Source organism: Phyllopteryx taeniolatus, chromosome 19 (genome assembly GCF_024500385.1).
Source record: "Phyllopteryx taeniolatus isolate TA_2022b chromosome 19, UOR_Ptae_1.2, whole genome shotgun sequence".
NCBI classification, from domain to species: Eukaryota; Metazoa; Chordata; class Actinopteri; order Syngnathiformes; family Syngnathidae; genus Phyllopteryx; species Phyllopteryx taeniolatus.
The window spans coordinates 11,266,463-11,289,675 of NC_084520.1; the positions used below are offsets into that span (position 1 = coordinate 11,266,463).

Here is a 23,213-nt window from a genome sequence, read left to right on the forward strand (position 1 = left end):
ATCACAGTTAGCCAATGCTTCTTAAAACGTACTCAACAAAATTCCATAACTGGATGGAAGCTTCAGGAAAAAATACATTTTAATTTCTTTCCACTTTGCTAATATTTTTCCAGAAGTGTTTTTCTTTTTCAGCAAATGCATGATTCTTAATGCCAGAATGTTACGAATTTGACACTGATACAAAATCTGGCTTGTCAATGATTGCAAGGCTCTTCTACCTTGATTGAGAATGCCAAACCTATTTGCGTCACATCTTGATTTACCTTTTGCAGGGTCAACAAGTGCCTCAGAGTTGAGCAACATGAAAACAATGTTACAGTTTGCCTGAAGGATGCAGCCAGAGCAAATGGGGTCAAGCTGTGGTCAATTGAAGCTTCTCGTAACCTCTCGTCTTTCTATTTTTCAACACTTGACGAGAGTCTCCTAAGGCAGCGCTCTTCTTAGACAGCTTTGTCGTCGCCGCGGACCCGCCTCGCTCCGCCTAGCCGGCTTTTAAAACAGATTACAGGTAAATGGGTTGTATTCCCCTGGAGCCTGCTGTCACTGAAATATGGATGCGTTTGAAGTGCTAGCCCGTACACAGTCGGCTCAGAAGTTACATGCTTTGGTATGAGTAGGCTCAGTCGATGGCGTTTTCGCTACCAGTTCGTCATGTCACGGTGAAGCGTGGCCAAATTCCTCAAACCAGTTTCTATCCTCTGGTTACTGCTTGCTCATCGCTTTCCCTCTGTGGCTTGGTGGAAATGAGAGGCGCTGAAGCCACAATTCTCACACTGGATTTATGCATACGTTTGTGCTTATTAATTAAGTTCTCATTGCAAAACAGCCTGCAAGTATGTGCAGTTTTTTGCAAAGCAGCAGTTTTATTCTCAGAAGAAAGATCTGTAATCTACTTCCATACAGGAAATGTTCCAAACCTCCATGCATAAGATAAGCGTTGTTTTTTTTTGTATCTAGGTCAAGCGCATTTCGCTTGGAGCATTTGGAGCGATGCCTTTGCCAGACAGAGGTTATTCAAGGCTGGTCTACAGGGAGCTGATTATGACTAATGAGTTCCAAGTTAATGTGACCAACCAGAGGAGGCAGCTGTCAGGAAAACGGGCCCAAACCTTATCGTGAGATCTCGTCACGGGCCAGACTGGGGGAGAAACCCACAGGAAGTGCACCACTGCCAACGCCGGTCACGTCCGACACGAGATGTTGCGAGCTTCATTGACTTATAAGGAGATATTCACCGACTGTTACGCAAAACTTCACAGCACAAATGCTTTTATTATTCTCATGATGAGTAGTGAAAAGCAGCGAATCAAGTCCAAAACATGCAAATAAGCAGGGGATTAGGAAAATATACCTCAAAAGAGATTGGGGGGGGGGGCATGCACATCACTGTTAATGCTATTGCACTGTTAATTGAAAAAAGAAAATAACACTCTTCTATACGTATATCTTCTGCAGACAAGCTGAATCCAGTTTTATTTTCCCATAGGAGACGTCATCCCTAAAGGTACACTTTTGTTTTCCCCTCGAGTTGGTTGATTGAAAACCGTGCTGTGATACCTGACAAACAGAAATAAGTGATCAGTAATTACTTTGTGGTTCAGGGCGCCCAAATCAATTGTTTTGCCTCCATGGCAAAAATTACAGCGCTTTATTTGAACACAAGCTCCCTTTAGGGGAGTTATCAGGGCTAATTGAGACCTGGGGATCTTGGTTGTGAGACGCTTATTGCCGACCGATAGAAATGAGCGTGTTAAGATTTTTGGTTGTGCCGGATTATGCAAAATTGACCCAAAACTGCCCGCTAAAACACATTTAACTGGGGCACTGGACAGATTGCCAAGGTGAGAGCAACAGGTGTGGGAATAATCTCGGTCCCACCCAGTTTGCCAGGGCCCCTATTCACCCCTCACCTAATGCCGTACGTGCATTGTGGCTTAAGAGGAACAAGACAATTATAACATTACGGCTGGCTGACTGAACAGCGTTCCAGCTGGTGAGAAACAGAAGGGAGAAAAGGCCCAGCAGAGAGCTAGTGTTCCCACCGGAAGGCCATCCAGCACATACAGTATGGAGACTGTGTTGATGTGCCGGGGGGGGGGTCTGTGATGCCACACCGCAAAGGGGTGTAACCATTTAATCCATCAGAGATTTGAGATTGAAGGTTTATATTTAGTGATTCACCAGATTCATAATATCTTGTTCTCCTTGTACATGTAATCGGGTTATTCCCAGGTGCAAAACCATTACATTTGAGAAAAGTGTGGAAGTACTTTGACTTTTAGATTACACTGTTTCTAGTGAGGCATTTGAATTACAGCAAATAAAACCGTATGCCTTACTCACTACATCACTACTGCATCCATCAATCACAATACTCGAATATCTCAAATTCCAAGTCCTTATATATGTCATGAACTGCGTACACTCTGCATAAATTATAAAGATGAATTTACTACAGCAAATTTGTATGCAAATCACTTTGCTAAGGAGAGGCATCCGTTTTTGATGATCAATAAATATTTGACGCTGAGAATTGGTGACCCACTAAAAATAGAAATGAAAAGTGTGGGAACCTCTGATCTAATTGAATTCATTTGCTAAGTGAAGCTATACATCGCAACCATTGTATAACCAATTCTACTTCGTCTAAATATGCAATAATGTTATAACCATCTAGCTGACTGATTGAGTCTCATGTTAAGTCAATTTTAAGGGTAATTTTTTTGCCCTCTTCTGTGTCAACTTGCATACCTGAACTGATGCTATAAGTAATAAAATAGCAGCCTTTGATGTGATGTCCCACCCAGAGGCTTCTTGTCTCTTGGAGGGAAACAATACGCCAATTCATTACCGGAGCTGCCGCTTCAAAGCTCAGCCACTCCGCATCGAGAAATTCTAAACTCACATCTCAGACAGGCTTCTTTAAACGCCCACTCAACCCCCTCCCCCGGGCGCTGAGGTGGTGGCTGGATGAGTCCACATAAGTCACGGTAGCCTGCACATATCCCCTCCTTAAAGCCTGCAGCACCACACCTATCCCCCTCAGGTGACAGGTGGATTATTGGGCACTGGTATTTGTGCATTCTCCTGCCCATCTTTAAACACGCCCGTTAACTGCGGGAAAGATCTGGTGAGGTTGCAGCCCTGAAATTGAGTTTTCGGTCTTCAGATTAGATTGCGCTGTAACACTGGACATTATAAATCATTACAGTATGTGATGTGGGATTGCCTTAATAGAATAATGTCATTATACTGAGTTATTCTATTAGTTACAAATTGGTCACAATGGTAATTACCACACGACCACATCACATGTTGGTATTAGTCATAGTAAAGCCAATTATAACCACCAGTGGAATCAACTGTTTTTGATAATACTGTAAGAGGAGAAAAAGAAGGTGTTTATTTGAGGCAATAATTTAAGACCCCTATTGCGGGCTGAATCGGTGCCATTTGTTTGTTGTAACGCTCTCAAAATAACCTTAAATGTCTGTCATTTTTCAACTCTAAATATGGTAATATACATATTGAAGTACTCAAAAGGTGTATTAGGCAATTTTGTTGTTTTATGTCATTGTTTAATTGTACTGAAACTCCCCATTTGAGTAACAGGAAAAACATTAGGTAGGTAACAGGATTATGAGATTTTGACCCCCCCAGCCATTGTTAAAATATCATTAAATACAGTATGTCACGTCACCCTTCTCACTGAATCGTCGGGGAAATTGATAACTTCTCTTATATTTTTAGTAGATTAAACAGAAATAAAAAATAATACATAAAAAAATATGTAAAAAAAAAAATCATTCATCTAGGGAGTGGCGTCGGCTGCCGTGGCCGCTCACAGCATTGCACTGACGACCCGCTGAAGAGGAGCGACGAGCCACTGTAAGAGTCTTCCTGCTGTGATGTGAATGGCTGTTTGTTTATATGTGCCCGACCAGTTCAGGGTGTTCAGGGATAGGCTCCAGCACACTCGCGATCCTAGTGAGGATAAGCGGTACGGACAATGGATTGATGGTTACTGTATATTGTCATTAAGATTGTCTCAGGTAAACCAATAAATGTCACAAAAACAAAAAAATATTTATCATAAGACTTCCTTTTTTTAGACGATACCGGACTATATAGTAGCCACACACTTTAAGATCTTTAATACTGGTGTAGTCAGAGTGAATTCATAGAAAATACTTTTCCCTTTCGTCAAGTGTATTCAAAACAACTGTGTTTGTTTTTGTTTGGTAATCCTTTGTCATGACCTCAGGAGGCCATTGAAGCACTTGAGGAAAACAAAAGCGGCTTGACCCATGCGGTGGAAGTGAAGCGCTGTTTGTTCATGATCTGTGATGAGCTTTACGTGGCACGCGTTATTTTGATAGCGCTTTACGAAAGTTTTTTTGGTGCTCTGAGGCTTTTTAAGATTCTAAAGCCTGAGTAAACAGCTCGGTTAGACTAAGCATCTTTTCATCTCCAGAGCCAAGTCTCTCATTTGTTATTCTTTGGGGACATGTTTGTAACCCCGCAGATTAGTTTTAACCACATTCACACAACACAAAAACTTAAGTAGCGTGCCTCTCCGTGGGTGGCAAAAAAAATATCTTTGCCTTATCGTCTCTCTCTCTCTCTCTCTCTCTCTCTCTCTCTCTCTCTCTCTCTCTCTCTCTCTATGCATCTCTCTCTCTCTCAGTAACTTCTTCTTTGCCAAGTCTGATGTCAGTCCATACAGCGCACAAGGTCCTTGAATGCGTGTACAGTTTCTGTTTTGACACCCGTTCCTAATTACACATGTAAATGATTGATCACCTGGTCTTGGCGAGGAGGTAGCAGAGATGGAGGTCCTTGTTACAAAGATGGTCCTGTGATTAAGTCCAAGTTCAGGACACTCTTTCCGCTGCCGGCTACAGTTGAAAGCGATATCTGTGAAGGCCCGTGAAATGGGAGATTAAGTTCTGAGCACCTGCCATTTGGACCAAAGTTTCTCCCGTTTAGTGGTCTTGAGGAGCAAGCTCCACAGGTGTGACTCGGGCGTCTGTGGCTTTTTGTTTGGTCTAATCCCACACAATTTAAAGGTGCGAGCTGGCCGCTCGCACCTTTAAGCCAACTGTTTGACACCTGAGGGGCCTGACCGGTGAAGGCACATCTGAGCTACTTTTGTGCAATGCGATTTGGCTAATTGACTTTGGAGTGGCTAGTTCAGAGTGCCTGTGGTGGTAAACTGAAACTGCTTCAAATGATCCCCTCTTTGTGATACAAAATGATGCTGGATGCAAACTCCTTGCTTGTGCTGTTGGGAAAATAAACTGTGAGCTGGAAGCGGCCACCATTCAATGCTTTCACAGATGGGGTTAGAGTCTCCGTTTCCCTTCTTTCGCTCTGCAACAGCTGTTGATTCATCTGCACTTTGACTCAGGTATGGAGCCAATCTGAGGGCCAGGAGGGTTTTAACCCCAATCTTCTCCTCTCCTCCGTCTCCCAGCCTGGCACACATGGGCCGAGCAGCTGCACTTCCCATTGATGTAGCGGGCTGCCTGGATGGCTGCCTGGCTGGAGGGAGATAGATTGGAGGGGAAATGGCTTAATTGTCCTCACTCTCACTGCTGGAATGCAAATAGTCCTCCACTGCTTAGCCTCCTCGACGAGGAAAACCCCACGCTGAGGAGCAGCGTTTTTTTTCTTTCTCTCCTTATTTTGGCGAAAAGACACGTGAAATCACTACCTTATACTAAACTATTCTGTTCAAGATTCCTAAATAATTAAAAATGTATTTAAAATTGATAAAAAGTGATGTTTTATCACCACTCAGCAATTGATGACCGGCTGTCATGTAGGACTTGGTTGCTACGCCAGGATACGCTCTCACCAATTGTTGATTTGTATATGTTAACTCTTTGTTAACCGGGATCAACATCAATTGTTGACTTAAAATCTTGATGACTTAATCTCATCACGATGACTTTAAAAATGTCGTCATGACGACTTTAAATCGCCTCTGCTTTTTTTCTCTCTCTCACTAGATGATCCTAATACGTCGTCGTAGCAAAGAAAAGAACGAGACATTTTGCATTAGAAGTTTAGCAGAGCAAATTTGAAATATTCAAAGTTTGACAAGGTTTGAAGTAAATTGGAATATACAGCATAAAATATAATAACTGGGATAATACATACCCAGAAATATGATTTGCAGTAAGCAGACATTCTTACAAACTAATAACCATTTTCAAAATACAATGACATTGATTTATTTATGAATAATGCATCCATTCATCCATTTTCCATACTGCTCATCCTCGCAAGGGTCGTCGGTGTACTGGAGCCTATCCCAGCTGACCGATGGCGAGAGGGGGGGGAACACCCTGAAATGGTCACCAGCCAATCGCAGGGCAACTCTAAGCAAAAAACCATTCGCACTCACATTCACACCTACGGCCAATTAAGAGTATTCAATTAACCTACCATGCATGTTTATGGAATGTGGGCGGGAACCGGCGCACCCGGAGAAAACCCACCCAGGCATGGGGACAACATGCAAAAACTCCACACAGGCGAGCCCGGATTTGAACCCGGGTCCTCAGAAAAGAGAGGCAGACATGCTAACCAGTCGTCCACCGGGCCACCCTATGAATAATACAGCACTTCAATAAATTTCTGTTGGTAAATAATGAAAGAGATTATTAAATGCAGTTGTGTGGTGTCAATGTTTTAATACTGATCGGTGGCCTCATTAGCCTTGCAGGATGTTGTGTTCTGTATGTGTGCTTGGAACTGAGGGATGCATAGTACAAATAAATGTGGTTATTTTTAGCATAATTATACCTATGTTTTTCTACGCTGCGATTGGCTGGCAACCAGTCCAGGCTAGCGTACTCTGCCTCCTGCCTGAAGTCAGATGAGATAGGCTCCAACACATCCGTGACTGTGGTGAGGATAAGCGGTATACAAAATAGATGAGATTTAAGTTCCCTATTATGGATTAGCTTTCGTAAATTTCCAGTACATTCTTCATAGTTTCTCTACAGATTCACATTAATTCCCACAAATAGGTTCCAACTTTTCCTACAATGGTGTACAGTATGAAATTTTGGTGAAATCAGTGATGTTCTAAAACTGAGCTGCTTTGAAAAGACGTTTATGGAAATCGACAACCACTTTGTAATGCGCATGACTGCCACCTGCGGGACTGGAGTGGAGCAGTGTTGTCTGGAGCGGAATTATCTTTCTTGGAGTCCGAAATCGGCCTTGGCGGAGGTGTATTTATACCTGGATTTTTTTTCTCAGCGTGCAAAATCACCTTTACGTAGCCCAATAGGCTTCACCATTCATCATTCTGAGGTCAAGAAGATAGACAGGTGAGGGGTCGTGACTTGTGTGGAAAAGGCTGGAGATGAAAGAGTTAAATGCCAAGGCGTATGTATCCTGTCTGACTTTGATGTCTGCCTCAGGTCGCTCTTTCCTGGCTGTCAATCTTGGCCTCGAGCTGATGGGAGGCTGCGCCTTTCTGAGAACGGGCTTGCTCAGACTCAGACCGTCTCCTCGCCTCGACAAGAGGGCTGGCGTGATGTGTCAGCCATACACGCAACGTGGAACAAGTGCTCTTCAATAAATTTCAATTTAGTCACTTTGTTGATTTCGTGTTTGCCGACTCAGTGTGAAACCTTGAAAGAAAATAGGCGAGAGCGCGGGGGGTACAGGGGTGGGGGGGGGGGGGGGGGTGGTTTGTTGTGTTGCGGTTCTGGAGTGACGTACATTTCTGCGGAGCTTTGATGTTTACTGGTGGGATTCAGACGAACAATGACAGGCTGATGATGCGGCATCGCAGGCAACCTTTTTAAACCTCCGGCCCATCCTGGCCCCGGTCGTCTCACCCTCCAGTGACAAGCGCTTTAATATGACAAGGTTAAACACCTGAAGCGCTGCAGCAAAACGCGCATGACGAAGTTCAGATCAAGAGAAGCAGACCTTAAATGGTTTGTACTTTGTGTTCAAGTTGTTGTTTTACACATGGCTGTCATCTTTGAATTTGGCCATGTTTTATTCAGCACTTACTGCAAAGCCATTCATTCACAGTATAAACCTTTATTCTTTACCATCGCTTACATTTTTAAAAATAAATAATCATTGAAGGCACTTCTTTTTTTTTTTTTTTACTGGAAAACTGCCTGCTTACTTGTTAACTAACTATATTTAATTATTCCGTACGTGTACCTGTGGCTAGGAAGTAAAGCGTAGAGAGTCTCTGTCACCGAAACGCACAGGTGCAATCAGTAAATGGGGCAATCGATAATTGCCAACAGCCTATCAAAATATCCATCCTCTCTCCCTTATCGTTGTCTGTTTGAAACTCTATGTGCCAATCTGCTGATTCTTTGACAATCGCGCCATGTTTTTGTGCTTCAAAAACAAAAACAAACATAGAGTACAGTGTACTGTATGTGGATCTTTAGGACCCGATACAGGGTCACAGTTTTTCCTGTTGCAGCGCGTCGGCAGGTGTGCGGTGTTCAATCGCTTGGTGTGAAGGTGTGAGTCGCCAACTGAAATTTTGTGTCAATGAACCACTTCAGTTGCATTCGGGCACGTCGCATGGTGTGCGGCTGGCCTAAATAATCCATAGGTGTGACTATGAGAATGAAAAAAAAATTTACACTATACTGTACATGCCCTGTAATTGGATGGCGAACAGTCCAGGATTTACCCAACCTATTGCCCAAAGTCAGCTAGGATAGGCTCTAGCTCAACTGCAACCCTGATGAGGACAAGTGTTCTAGACAAGTGTTCAGTTTATAACTGGATGCAATGGTGTTATATCTGTGTTTCTGCTGGGGTATGTTGTTGGACTTTTACTAATCAGTCGTCCTGTTTTTACAACAATTGTGTTCATCAGTTTCTTTAAAACATTATATTTTCAAACATTTTAGAAGAAAAGCATTCAAGAGACGCAAAACCCGTACTGTGATATCTGCTGGCCATGTTTCTCTATGAAACATTGTCATTTGATCGGCCGCAAAGTTGAGTCTAGTTGTTGCTGAGCCTTTGTGTCACAATGTACCTCACAACGGAACTTAACACTTGACAGAACCAAGGCCTGTTGTCAGCAGCTGAACTTGATCCCCTCAACTTGTTCTTATTGAAAAGGGAGACACAGATGTAACTCCTTTTTTTAAAATCAGGGGCCCTTTAAGTTTTGATTTACAGTATCTGAGGACCAATATAAAATCTATGAAAGATTATTTCATTGATTGAACAACTGTTCATTATTTTATACTGTATTGCTGCCATCCGGCGGAAACTTTTCATCTCCAAAACCATCACTTTTCAGGAAACCCCAAAACGTCATCTTTGTCGAGCCATAAACATTGCATCGTCAAAGAGCGCAAGACATTTTCAACACTTCAGATTGGTCAATAATTTGTTGGAGGAAAAAAAAAAAAACAGGCACACACACACACACACATGTGGGTACAAATGGTATCGATTTGTGATAAAATATTAAATTGACCAAATTTGGATATAGGTGGTTTTGGCCTGACGCCAGCGATATAATACAGCAGTTACTTCTGACCAAGCAATTTGAAACGTTGCTGCTTGGATTACACATCAGATTTGATCAGCTTTAGTGGATGGGTGCCAACACGCCTCCCCCCCAAAAAAAGAAAATGAAATGTCATTCACAATTCTTTAATTCCGAAACGAAAATGGCTATTCCGCACATTACATCTCCTTTTGACACAACCAGCATTTTGCAGCTTTTTAATTCGGCCTGAAGGGGAAACATAATCGTTCTTAGTCAGCTTCTTCGATGGAGTGGACGATTGGCAACTTGGTGCCTATTCGATGTTAAAAAAAAGAAAGAGAAACATTTTGATTTAGTGGTAATGTTGCTATTAGTATATGGATGATTATAAAGTTTGCTGTATGGTGTTGATCAAGGCGAAACACACAAATAAACCGTTTTCCTGTTAACCGGCCAGTTTCTGCTAGCTATACGTCAGGCTATTTCATTCAATCCTTCTAGAGGGAGAATTAAACGCGGAGCAATTTATTTAAAAACACCACAGCGTGGAGATGGCAAAAACAGGAGATGTGAATGAAAATAATGCACAAGAATACGCCCTTATATTATCCTTGAGTCACGAGCAGCTAGCTAGCTAGCGCAGCAGCTAGCTGGCTAGCAATAGCGTTCAAATTCTACAATAAATCACCAGTTGAGCGAAACAACTAATGTCTCTTGTAGCTTGGTTTGGTCAGTACAACATCACTTCCTCTTGTTATATCGCTTGCTTATTAAAATTTGCGGTACGTTCCATTTTGGGGGCTTTTTTATAACCGTTCCTCTAAGGTTGTATTTGTTTTTCGAACTGCATGACAGACCGCTCTCAATGCTCTCAAAAGCTGTATATTATCGCCCGTGCTTTGTACGTTCCTCGCTCTCCATTAAGCCAAAAATCATCAGTTGAGGGAATGTTCATGTTTGAGAGGTCTCTCTACTTGTTTTGACATCTCCTTTACTCCCATTTGAAGTCAAATGAAGGGGATGCGGTTGGAACATTGTTTACCCACTGTTCCTCACAACTGTCACTTGTCCAGAAGGCCAGACAGATGCTCCCTTGTCATCCTCCTCACCTCTGGCATTTCAAACTGACGCTTATCTCGCACAATGTTGGCCGTCGGACCACATAGGTGGGTTCACGTTACCCAGAGGGCCAGGTAACTTCAGAAGGATAATCCTTAGACCTGGTAAACCGGTCCTTTTGCTTGACATATAGCCGTGTTTCATTGTGTGTGCGGTTGGATGTGTGACTCCCTGGGGTAAATCATTGTCCGCTTGCTTCGCTATTTCCAACTCCATCTGTCAGCTTATGAAAATAAATGACCAAGCCCTAGAACCTCTCCCTATTTTACATGTACAAAACACCTGCAGCTTGTTAAACGTTTTATGGATGATTATTTGCTGACTTAAAGGTGCTATTAATTGATTTTATTATTTTGAGGCTAAGGGGCATTATTGTGCAAAATCTTTTTTATTTATCTCACGGCACACCGACAAGCAAAAATGTCACAAAACGTAGATACACTGTACCAATACAATACAGTATACAATTACTAGATGAATAGATGAACAAAGATACATTATTTTTTGTAAATGAATACTTTTTTGAGCAGTTAAGTCAAATTTGATCATTTCCCACGGCACACCTGAAGATCGCTCATGGCCCACTAATGAGCCACGGCACATTGGTTGGGAATCACTGTATTAGAGTACTGAAAGGTGTTTCTCATATTTTTGTAACATTATTCAGCTACATTAAAAGGACACATTATTTTAAACCACATAAAAGTAAAGAAACTCTGTAGATTTTTACACTGTATTGTCTTTGTAAAAGCAGAATTTGGGGATATTGCTATAAAGATTGTATAAAGTACCAAATTAATTGTCTTGCATGTTTATCTGTAAGGCATTTTGCTGACTCACGATATGAATTTGTCATTATAATGGCTCTTATGGCCCGACAATGTCTTTTTTTTCTTTCGTTTCTGAAGTAATGCAAGACTATAGTTTGAATTACGCAATTACTGACAGTAACTTTTTTGTTTGTTTCCCCATGCATTGCACATTTCCCCCCCTCTATTTAACCCATCACTATCGTGTCTCATGATGGCCTCGCATGACCTCCTATGCCACCCATAAACCATGGCAGGCCTTAGAAAAGACACAATTCTGGGTCATAGTTCTGCTTTCCCGCCTCCCCCCACTTGGGAGCGATGGGTGCCAGCTTTTGTTTTTTTTACCCACCTCCCTTGGCACTGTGGCCAGGATTTACAATGGAAAAACATAGTACATATATTTCCCCCCATGTTGAGCTGGTGAATCTGGAATGTGTGCTTTGGCAAGATTTTGCGAGAAGTGTGAAAGAAAAAAACAACAGAGCTGTAAACACCCTGTGTGGACTCAGACTGGCTTCTCTCTTCCAGATGTGGAGGATGCATGCATGAGTGTTAGTGCAGCTAAAACTTCAGCAAGCGCAGAAACACAAAACACTGCCACTACTGTCCTGCTGCCTGTCCATCAGCTGGCCCCTGGACACTGTATAGTAAACTGTGTGTGTGTGAATGTGTGTGTCCACCACCTCCACATAGTCAGAAGTGGCACCAAGTGCGCACACACAAGCAGGCATACAAAGTGGAAGCTAGATATTAACCTAGCCAGAATGCAGTTTCTCTAATTGTCACTATTTCAAGCGCACAAGATCATCTGACACTAGTAAGCTCATTATTGCACAAGAGGGACTTTTTTTTTTTTTTTGCTTATTGTGCTTAAATGATTCCAGAAGTCTTCGAGTGAACCAATCAATTAAAAGTTGACAGTGGGTGATGTTGCTGTCTGGCAGTCATTATGTAAATGAGTCATTCAAGGTGTTAGCTTAACATGAGCTTCTGTCTATAACAGTGCTTTTTAAGGGCATCAGTTCTGATCATCTAAATGGTGTTTTCTCAGTTTTTAAATATGCCAAAATGTAGTCAAATATGTAACCAAAAATATTGCATGACATTACTTTGAATTAAAGATTGTGCTAACTAATCGGCCATCGTGCCGCCCACTTTGTTATCATGCTAAAAGCAAATACATTACAAGCAATGTTCCAATGTTAGCCTAATAATTCCTTCAAATTCTAAATTCTGTTCACCCAAAATATTTTTTCCCCCCCAAGTTTGATCGTTTCTCGGTTAAGTTGGTGACGTCATTGCCACATACCAGCAGACAAGAAAACAGCAGGGTGGATGGCAGATGAGAAGCCGGAAATGTTCCAAAGAAGTCCCTCGCTGTTTGATCATTTTTAATGTAAAGACCGAAAATTACATAAACAGGTGTGTTTTTGGTGTGTAAACATTTAACCCGCGCGAGATCATGTGGCTGGCCTGAACTCTGCCGGCCTTGTGAGGTTGCCAACGCACACATGAGCAGGGCACAGGCACACTTGAGGAATGACAAACTGGGGCTGCACCTATTAGTGTTCCTTTATGACGGGCGCCTAGAGGAAAGATTTGGTCTATCATCCTCTGCAGCGAGCCCCCACCTCCTCCTCCCCTTACTCCTCCTCCTTCTCCTCTTCCCCTTTCCCCAGGCATGAAGCAGTCAAGACAAAAGCACAGATCTGATTGTTTGCTTTGGCTTTGTTGATGCACAAGGACATCAGGAAAAAAAACACACAGGATGTAATAGTGTGAGCTAATCGGCAAAATGCAGATGCTTGTCAAGCAAAGTGAGACATCGTCATGGAGGTGGATGCAGATGTGTCACAATAGGACAAAACTCTCAGCTTGGATACACACTCACAAATCAAATACATGAGTTTTGACCCTCGACTCGTACAGCTTGGGAACGTACGTTTTTTTCGACCTGAGCAATGATTCCCAAAACTATCAATGTCCTGTTGCAATGTGAAATGATTTTATTTTCACTTACAAATAACATATCTTTGTTCATCGATCTATGCCAGCGACATGTAGTGACAGGAAGAACAATTAAATGCTCTTCCACTAAATATCAGAAGATACATTTGACCTGTGTGTCCAGCTGTTGCAATTCATGCAAAAGCATAAGTTCCGAACTGTAAATGTCAGATTATAGTCATCGCTATGAATCTCCAATGCATGGACACGGTAATGCCTACAGGTTCAGAAACTCAACTCTCTCCCGTTTTCCAATAAAGCAACTTCAAAGTAACATTTGATGCATTCATTTTCTCACAGAACCGTCTGTCTTCATCCGAGCGCGCCAAACGATGACTGCCGACCGTTTGCTTCAATGTCAGGTCCTCGATCTTGGATCAGGAACCGCTTCGTAATTAAGGTCCTGTATTATTTGCCAAATTGTATAACCCGTTTGTACAGTATGTACAGGGTGTTCCAAAAGTCACTATCCACTTCCTGTTTTGTTTCAGGTATCGTTCAGACAGATGGGGAAGCCATCAACATTTGACAGCTCAGGCTTTGTTTTTTTTTTGTTTTTTGTTTTTTGTTTTTTTAAACATATCATTTCCTTGCCCATGGCTCGCCAACTGACATTGGAGCCGCGTTGCAAAATTGCCTCCCAGCAAGACGTTTTTCTGTCCCCGACTATAGTTCAACGCCAGTTTGAGAAGCTTTATGGCCGTCACACAGCTCCAACGTGTAGTTACAATTTACGCTGTCCGTGGCAAGTTTCTCCAAACAAGATGTATTCTCCACAAACCACGCAGTGGAAGGCCTGGTACTACTTCCCCCACTGATGAAAACTCCAAACTCTTAGAGCAGGCGTCCACGTGAGGCCAAGGTAAGTCTGCTGTTAAGATCGGTGTCATTGTGACGTGGAAAATTGACTCTCCCAATTAGAGGTGAGTACAGCAGTCATTTTCTATTGTGATGTAGGAAATCGTTATTTGCTTTATTTCCATGAAAGTAGTGGCTCAGGCTTGGGATTTGCCTCGTCTCCGGTTACGGCGCTCCTCGTGGATCCTTTCTGCTTTAGCCGTGTTTCTGAGGGCGCAACCTACATTTTTGTGTTCGGTTTTATGTTTCAGGCAAATTGTCTACAGAGTCATTTGCGTCAAAGCCCACCTTCATGTTGAAACCCCCTGCTGAAATCCCTCCACGTGGGTCTCCTATTTGCGACGATGTCGTGATGAGCCGAAGCTGTGATAATACATCCCGGCACGTCATCGGGGGCCCGCGGCCTGTCACTAGCACGCGCGTGCCCCTGTTCCCGTCAGGCCCCCCGAACAGAGGGCGTCTTGTAAAACGTGACGTGCCAGTGCGGAAGATCAGAGCTTGTGCAGTCGCTCGGGAATGTGCTCTTTGATTTTCGCCACAATGAACGTTGTCAATCTGCGTCACGGCCTCACGACGGATAAACTTGCCTGGTGTGTGTGTTTGTGCGTACGAGTCTTCGCTGACGACACACACACACCTGCGTGAAGAACACGCCTCGACGCAGGCCTGTGTGTGGCGTGGAGGAGACGCCACCGAGTCTGGGCTGCGTTCGAGAGCGTTGAATGCTTTGAGAATGTTTGTATTAAGAGAGACATGGCGAGGACCCATCCCTTTGCCCCATGACTGCAGGGCTCGCCTTTGTTCTTGGCTCGTTGTACAGACGTAATTACAAGCCTGGCAGGGCCTCCTGTCCTCTGTCTGTGTGTGTGCACGCACGTTCTCATGCAATGCTTCTTTTCTCGACTGTAATAAAACTAAAAGATGTCTGCTCATTTTACAAATGTGTTTTAACCTCTTTCTCAAGAAGGAGCACACATTTGAGTGGCGGCTCTTAATATTTTCAAATCAGGGAAGCCAATGATTTATGTCAATCGAAGAGCCGTAACTTGGAGCACCGTGGCTGTCAACGGTAAAAAGGTTAATCCCAAATGGACAAGAGAGGACACGCACTTTGAGAATAATGAGCGATACAATTGAATAATAACTTGCTTGAAAAGGAGACGGTTCAAATGCAACGTGATAACTAACTTTATGCACGTGAACATGCAGTTATCATCTGCCTTGTGCAACTGGTGAGCCCCTCCCCCCAACTACAGACATCTTGCTTTTGTCTCACAGCAAAGTGAGAGGAACAAGGTGTACTTTCTTATCCTTGCTTTATGAGGTTATAGTTAACATGAAATCCATTTTATGAGTGCAAAGGCATATAGCTTCATGTAAGTGCAAGGCGAAACTGCATGAAATAAGTTCAGTGTTGTTCTTGGCTGTGTTTTGTCGTCATGGTCATTTGTAGCAATGATAATTGTCTTATGGTAATGGTGTTTTTCTAAAAATAGAAAAAGAACTTGAAAATATCCCGCATCTATTGTCCGTTTACCTTCTTAATTCAGCGGCTCAGGGGCCACACATAAGTGCCCCCCCCCGCAAAAAATCGGCCGTTCTTGTTTTGATCGACATCGTCCTTGTCGGAAAAAAAAAACAACTCCTTTGATGTTGAAGCCAGAACATTTTGAGCCAATACCTTTTCTTTATTTGTCAATAAAGCAATCCGCCGCATGCCTGTGGCCAACTACAACTACGCAAATTAATGAAACTTATGTTGCAGTGTAGCTTCTTCTTCTTTCATGAGCCCAGAGCGAGGATCAAGCCGGGAGGCGCCAAATCACAATTTATACCCACTCGATCCTTTTTCTTCTCCTAGTTTGTAAATTAGGAGTTCACGCTAAAGTTGTTGTTTTTAATTTTATTCCTTCTGATTTTTTTTTTTTTTTTTTTTTTAAATAAATATTATGGCACTGTGCCACATCAGGACCAAAATCTCATAACAATCGGAGGGATAGGAAAACAATTCTTGTCACCAAAATATCAAAAGATCATACTCTACTTCCATCAGCGTCCCATCAGATTGCTCTAATATTTTTACGTACACGCCACACTATAACTTTTATCTACAACCTTGACAACAGAGAGTCTGTACGTACATGATTAATTTCAACATTAGTAACCACTTGCACAATCAAATTACATTCACTACAAGTACCGTCATATCCAAAATTCTACCTTGGGACTCAGCTGTGATTGACGCTGTCAGCGAAGTACTAATTCACTCCTGTGAACTACATTATTGAACATATTGTTCAGTTAACGCTGATAAGTACCCTGCACAATCGTTTGTGTCAATCAAAACAATATCGGAACTCATTAGACGTCCAAGTGAAAAGTTTATACGCAAGAGCCGTCAAACGGCGTTTAGACTGGAACTGGAACAGGAACAATGCCGAGCAGACTGCCGTCCACGACATCGTTGGATTCGTGCATTTCCTGACCCTGCGAAAACCAAACAACTGTTTATCATAACTTTTACTGGGAGCCGAGTTGGCAGAAGCGCCGAAATTCTCATCACTAAATCGGTGAGATTGGTGTTAGTGTCTGTAGATTCTTGGAGGAAGCCTTCGCCGTTGTTGGTCGCAATCAAAGTCGACGTGATCTCGAAGATCGCCGCGGCGAAGACGATACTGTAGCTAACTAACGCAATCAATGACTTGGAAGGCTTAGCAAGCTTTAAGGGTTCATTTAAGTTACTTCAAGAGCCCGAAGAGGTGGCACACTCACCTGTGGTTATTTTTGTCTTTACAAAGCATAATACTTAGCGTTTCAGGGTCATTTTATAGTTGTTTAAAAACTTTGGACTTCATTAAATTAAATGTTCTTGGCGTTGTCTGGTTTTGTGATTAAATTACATCAAATACCTCTTTTTTGGGGGTTTGTTTTTCTTTTCTAAATTAGCCTCTTAATTGCTTAATGTAGACTAATTTAGAATGTCCCAAATTAAAATGATCTGCGTTACCATGGAGCCATACTTTTTTTCAAAAGATTTTTTTTCAACTCAATTCACAGAAAACGGACGTCCCCCTTTTTGCATTTGAACTCTTCAAGTGGTCAATCCTAAACTGGGATTTCTGGCAAGTCACTGTGACATATTTCAACATCGAAAACAGACAGTACGTTAGGCATATCTGGAAGAAGAAAAAAAGTGCTGTTTATTTAATATCTCTGGGCAGTCGTGTACTTTATCTCGAGACGAACCTCTGCATGTGACAGATTAAGAAGTGTGCATTTTCACTGTCATCCCCGAGGCCCATATTTTCATTGTATATATACAGATATTGCTAAAATATGCCGTTCAATTAGAAATTATAGTTCTGGATGACTATCTCCTTTTTGGCATGTCATTTTAGTGACAGGATATCTCAGTGTTCATACTCCGTTTCGGAGGGATATAAAATTTCTAGTTGTGAATGAAATTGTTCCATAATAATAATAATTTGTGGCTTTGTTCTGGCGGCCTGTTTTGGCTGCGTGGGGATCGGGAAGCAGTCCAGCATGCAAGGCAGGCCTTCACTGTGACTGTGGAGCTGCAGGCGGCGTTTAGCAGGACCTGACCAAAATGATGGGTTTGGACAGCACTGCAGCAACACATTCAACCCACCAAACGCTCTTTAGGACGTGACCATATCTTACTGTACATACGAGCTCACGCATGATGCCTCTATTTCGATGTACACGCTTAGAAATGCACTTTTTGGTTGTTCCGAGCATATTTGATCGAGTTCAACGCAACTCTGAAGACAGGATTATTCTTTTTATGCCTCAGGTTATAGTTTTCACTCATGTACTTGTGTTTTTCATTTTATTTTTTCAAAAGTGCTCCCACTTTTGGCATATCCGTGTTTTCCCACATTTCCCATCATTGTTTGTTTACTTTAGAAACCTTGACATTTAGTCACAGCAATGCACACAGCTACGTGTTTTTGTGTCTTATATTTGCAATCTTGCAATTCTATTTGTGAGTTTGCCACCACCCAATTAATGGCAATATTTAAATATTGATACACGTATGAATCAAAATGAGGAATTAAATATTTCAATACCATATTTCTGATGACATGTGGCTGCTAATAAGAAGTGTTTATTGCGGATTTGCGCAACGTTATGCCATTTAGTATGCGGCTGATCATATCGATCTGTGGGAATGAAATATTGTCAAACGAAAACTGGAAATAATAAATGTCCGATGCATTAGCAGAACCGTCTAATATTTCATTTAACGGCTATTTTCAAATGGTTTCGTTTGTGGAGTCATGCTGAAATGATGGTATAAAAATTGAAACCGGTATACGATTGGCTAGTAATACTTCTCATTTGGAATATTTTAAACGATTCATAATAACAAAAATACAAATAAGTTCGCAGGATATAAATACAGTCGTTTATTTATTTGATCCGCCTTTTACTCAGTATATATGAAGTCATGTGTGGCGGTGAATTCTAATTTGTCGCTCAGTTTGGATGCAAATATTCAATTCAAATCTTTTTCAAGGAAACCTTCCCAACGGGGGGATTCAATTGGAATAGAAGAAGGAAATCTTTAAATGATTCTTTTTTTTTTTTTTTTTATGGCTATTTGAACAACGATTCTGTCAGTCAGCGCATGACACGACGAGCATGAGTGAGGGTGTTGCTGTTGTATAGAATTGTGGAAGGAGGTCGCTATATGCGTGCGTGCGTGCGGGCGTGCGGGTGCAGAGCGCATCTTAGCGCATGTTAATGAGCTTCGCGCGGCTCCAGTGACAGTTTGCGGCTGAAGGCCAATCAGAAGGAGAGCTGAGAGCTCGCAAAGACAGAAGACAAGCAGTGTGTTGAAGTTGTGCACGCAGGAGGTGTTTGACGAGCCTTGTCAGCTGGGAAGAAGGATTTTTTTTTTTTTTAATATATAATAAACTTCGCTTTTATTGGATTTTTTTGGGGGGAGCCTCCAGCGGCTGTGGACGCGCACACTTGGAACTTGTCGCCATTTCTGTGTTGATTTTGCCCAGGTCGAACTCATGAAAGCATCTTCTTCCCGGTGCGGACGCTCCGATGATGTCTATGGCTCTCATGCCTGACACTCTCAATGGCCCCGACCCGTCCAAATCGGCCTTTCTCGAGTTTGGTCACGGCCATCCGGCTCACCAGCAGCGCTCCCCAGCGAGGCTCCCGGCTCACATTTACCCCGTGCACGGCTTCCACGCTGCCGGCCATTCGCAGCACGACGGCTCCTTCCCCGCCGGCGCGTCGTCTTATGGCCGCTCTTTGGGCTACGCCTACCCCGGCGCCTCGAATCCGCACCCCCCGTCTGCTTACATGCACTACCAGCACAACAACAACAACAACAACAACAACAACAACAACAACAACAGCAGCAGCTGCAGCAGCACTTTGAGCCTGCACGGCCGATCGGAGCACGCAGGTATGCACGTACAGGCTCCACAAATGGGCGCAAATACGCGTCTTTGCGCTCATCCAAATGATGGAAAACTGCTCTTTTTTTTTCATGTATATGTATAAATTATTTATGTTAGTAAGCACATTCAGTCACCATACCCGACAAGGCCCGTATATCAACACTGAATGGTTTATACAGTACCAAGGCTGTCAAACTCATTCGTCCAAACTGTACAGTATACTCTTAAAAAAATAATAATAATAATAATAATGTTCTAGTACAAAACGCGTATATAGGAGAACTGTTTTGGGTTCTATTTAGCGCCCATTCTTAGTGGTTCTTCATGGAACCGAGCATTATTCAATGATATAGCACCGGCATCACACGCATCTTGGGTTAGAGTTCTAAAGAACCAGGAATGAAGTCCCAAAGGACCCCAGGCTTCTACAATGGTGCTATATAGAACCGATGAAGCGCCTTTAGTTTTTTTTTTAGGCTGTAGTTCAAGATCGGATTTTTAACAATGAGTATGAAATAAGAAGTCATGGAAAATATAGTGGCAAGCAAATATTTTAGGGGAAATTGGTGGCCAAGAGATTTGTTTAAAAAAAAAATAATAATCAAATAAAGAAAAATGGAATGAAAGACAAAAAAATTGCAATTTAGGTCAAGCTACAAAGACGAAAAGAAATCCGTCCAAAAAAAACAACAAAATTAAGCGCTGATTTGTTCCAGTGGGCCACAAATAATTGATGTCATGGGCCGAATCTTGCCCCTGGGCCTTGAGTTTGATACCCATGTTTTACAGCAAAGGCATCTTTAGCCAAAAACCTTTTTCACCGTAATTCACAGAAAACACATGAAATCCTTCGTGCATATTTCTATGAACTTTTGGGAACCTTTCTTATTATGCCCAGTAATGCCTCACACTTGCATCGTCCCTTTTTTGCACTACATCCGTCCAAATGGTGACATTGAAGGAATTTCTTCCCAGATCACCACAAGTCCCCCGCGCTGGAGAACAGGGACGCGCGTTTGAATGGCAAAGGGAAGAAGATCCGGAAGCCCCGCACCATCTACTCCAGTCTGCAGCTGCAGGCTCTGCACCAGCGCTTCCAGCAGACCCAGTACCTGGCCCTCCCGGAGCGCGCAGACCTGGCGGCCAAACTGGGACTCACCCAGACGCAGGTGGGTGCCCGTCGCCGTACATTCACAATCTTAAAAAAATAAAAATAAAAATCAATCAATAAACTTCGAATTGACGATTGGAAAAAAAAATACAAAATTAAAAACTGTACTCACCTGTCGAGTCAAAATACGTCTGGAGTTCCTGTGTGTGTGTGTGTGTGTGTGTGTGGGGCATAAACATAATTGTTGTGTTTTGTAATTGCAGTTTATAACGCCTGACTCATTTACCACTCTAATTTGAGAATACAAGTTCAAAATAAATAAAAAAAAATAAATAAAAAAATAGTTAATACATGACACTTAAGATCCGGTGGTTTTGTTTCCAGGTGTGATAATTAGACGCAGTTCAATTACATGTTGCTACTTGAAAGTTTTTTTTTTTTACGGGGGGATGTATTGAACATTAAGTTTGATCACGTGTAAGAACGTTGATGGCTATAAATCTTCTCATTAAGACAGTTCTTTCTCCCCCCCAATAAATCTCACTCTCGCTGCAGCGATTTCAACCTCCAAAATCTCGAAGTAATCCTCATTTTTAAAATAATAATGGTAATGATCATCACAATGATGACAATATCAATTTAGCGACGTTTTTGACACCCGAGAGCTGTTTCTAATATTTTGACTTTCCCAAGGTGTGTACAGTTCTAGACCACTGCCAAGAGCACAAGAAAATATTTGATATTGTTAAATAAGTACCTTTCTAACGGTGCCAATCAAAAATATGACACCATTATTATCCTTAAGAATATTTTGATTGTACTTTTAATGTTTTTTGGGGCACCGTTTTGAAGGTGCACCTAATGTTATGGCCGTTTTATGTGCTTTAGTTTCCCAACCTTTCCCATTAGATGATATGTGGGAGTGGAAAAGCATTTAATGGCTCTGCCTGGCTGTGACAATATGTCGCTGGCATAGATCGATCAACAAAGAAAGATCATTCGTGGTGAATGATCATTTTCTTAGCAATGAAGTGAAATTGGATCATTTCCCACAGCGCCTGTTGATGTCTCATGCACACTCACTGATTTAGTCCACCAATAAAATAATGACGACCACCTCCGGGGAGATCTAAAGCTGATTGGACTTTTTCTTTTTCTTTTTCTATTATTTTTTTTTTTTTATCTCCTCCTTGCAGGTGAAAATCTGGTTTCAGAACAAGCGCTCCAAGTACAAAAAGGTCATGAGGCACGGGAGCGGACAGGAGGGGGAACACCTGAGCAGCACCAGCTCGGCCTCCCCCTGCTCACCTCACGGGATGCCCCAACTTTGGGACGTGTCCGCGGCCAACAAAGCGGGGGGGCCGGTGTACCCCAACAATTACATGAACACTTTGGGCCACTGGTACCCCAACCAGCATCCCCACCAGGACGGCACGTCCAGGCATCCGATGATGTGAGCGGATTGTCGACCGCGGGCCCAATGAACTCCGCAGCAATGAATTTATTCACCAAGTCGTGTGCTTCCTGGCTGGATTATCCGCTAATTGTGCGCGTCATTTGACGGGACATTTATTGACAAAAGACACTGAAGAGGACCTTTATAGTGTGTGCGCAATGTCTGGATAAATGCAATTTTGTTTGCACGTCCTGTGCATGATTATTACCAGAGACATTTTCCATTGCAAGACAATACGTTCTCTGAGTATTAAGCCAACAAACACATGTTGGATGAGCCTTGTTGTGACCTTCTAGTTATTGCAGAGGTGGCTCCATTCAATGCGCAAAATGTTGCTTCTTCGTCGCGAGTGCAAGCGCGCATTCGAACGAAACATTGCAACAAATCCGTGTGAGCTGCAAATAATAATAAATGGAAAAAAAAACACTGTCTGTGTTTTGAATTGAACACATAAAGATTGGTTAACTGCCGCTATGACTTTTGATGAAATGATCCCCCCCATTACTAAAGAAACTGTATTGGATGCTACCTTTTTCATAAAAGTTAAATTCAATTAAAAATAACATTTGAGGAAAAAAAAGAAGCGTTGTGCTTTTACATACAATACAATCAGGTTTAGACTATTCTATTTTATTTATGTCTATATCACAATAATGATATTAGAAATAGGCAGCACAATTTTATTGGAAAACAGCAGTTTAAAAAGGCATTTTTTCAACTTCATTTTGCATCAATTTCATTTTGAATGAGCACCTGAAACTCCGCAACCTCATCCGTGTTAAAATGTGATTTCCCCACAATAAACCGTGGAGGTTTGGTTCAAATAATTTCAGATAAATTATGTAATTGTGTCCATTCCAAACACATTGTCTAAATCCCTTCAAAAGATATAATA

General features: G+C 42.2%; 1 protein-coding gene across 1 annotated transcript; it reads left to right on the forward strand.

The window, feature by feature from the left end:
• The first annotated feature begins 13,796 nt into the window (after positions 1-13,796).
• dlx4b (distal-less homeobox 4b) lies at positions 13,797-22,744 on the forward strand. The gene is made up of 4 exons (XM_061757202.1): positions 13,797-14,311; positions 19,344-19,756; positions 20,727-20,920; positions 22,059-22,744. The coding sequence occupies exons 2-4, from the start codon at positions 19,387-19,389 to the stop codon at positions 22,317-22,319; spliced, it is 825 nt and encodes a 274-aa protein (XP_061613186.1). The 5' UTR covers positions 13,797-14,311; positions 19,344-19,386; the 3' UTR covers positions 22,320-22,744.
• Positions 22,745-23,213: the final 469 nt, after the last annotated feature.

Bases quoted from the DNA above. Each gene is read 5' to 3' on its own strand.
- dlx4b (XM_061757202.1), top strand. From the start codon at position 19,387: ATGATGTCTATGGCTCTCATGCCTGACACTCTCAATGGCCCCGACCCG. The intron at 19,757-20,726 runs GTATGCACGTAC...ATTTCTTCCCAG, and splicing joins CGGCCGATCGGAGCACGCAG to ATCACCACAAGTCCCCCGCG. The intron at 20,921-22,058 runs GTGGGTGCCCGT...TCCTCCTTGCAG, and splicing joins TGGGACTCACCCAGACGCAG to GTGAAAATCTGGTTTCAGAA.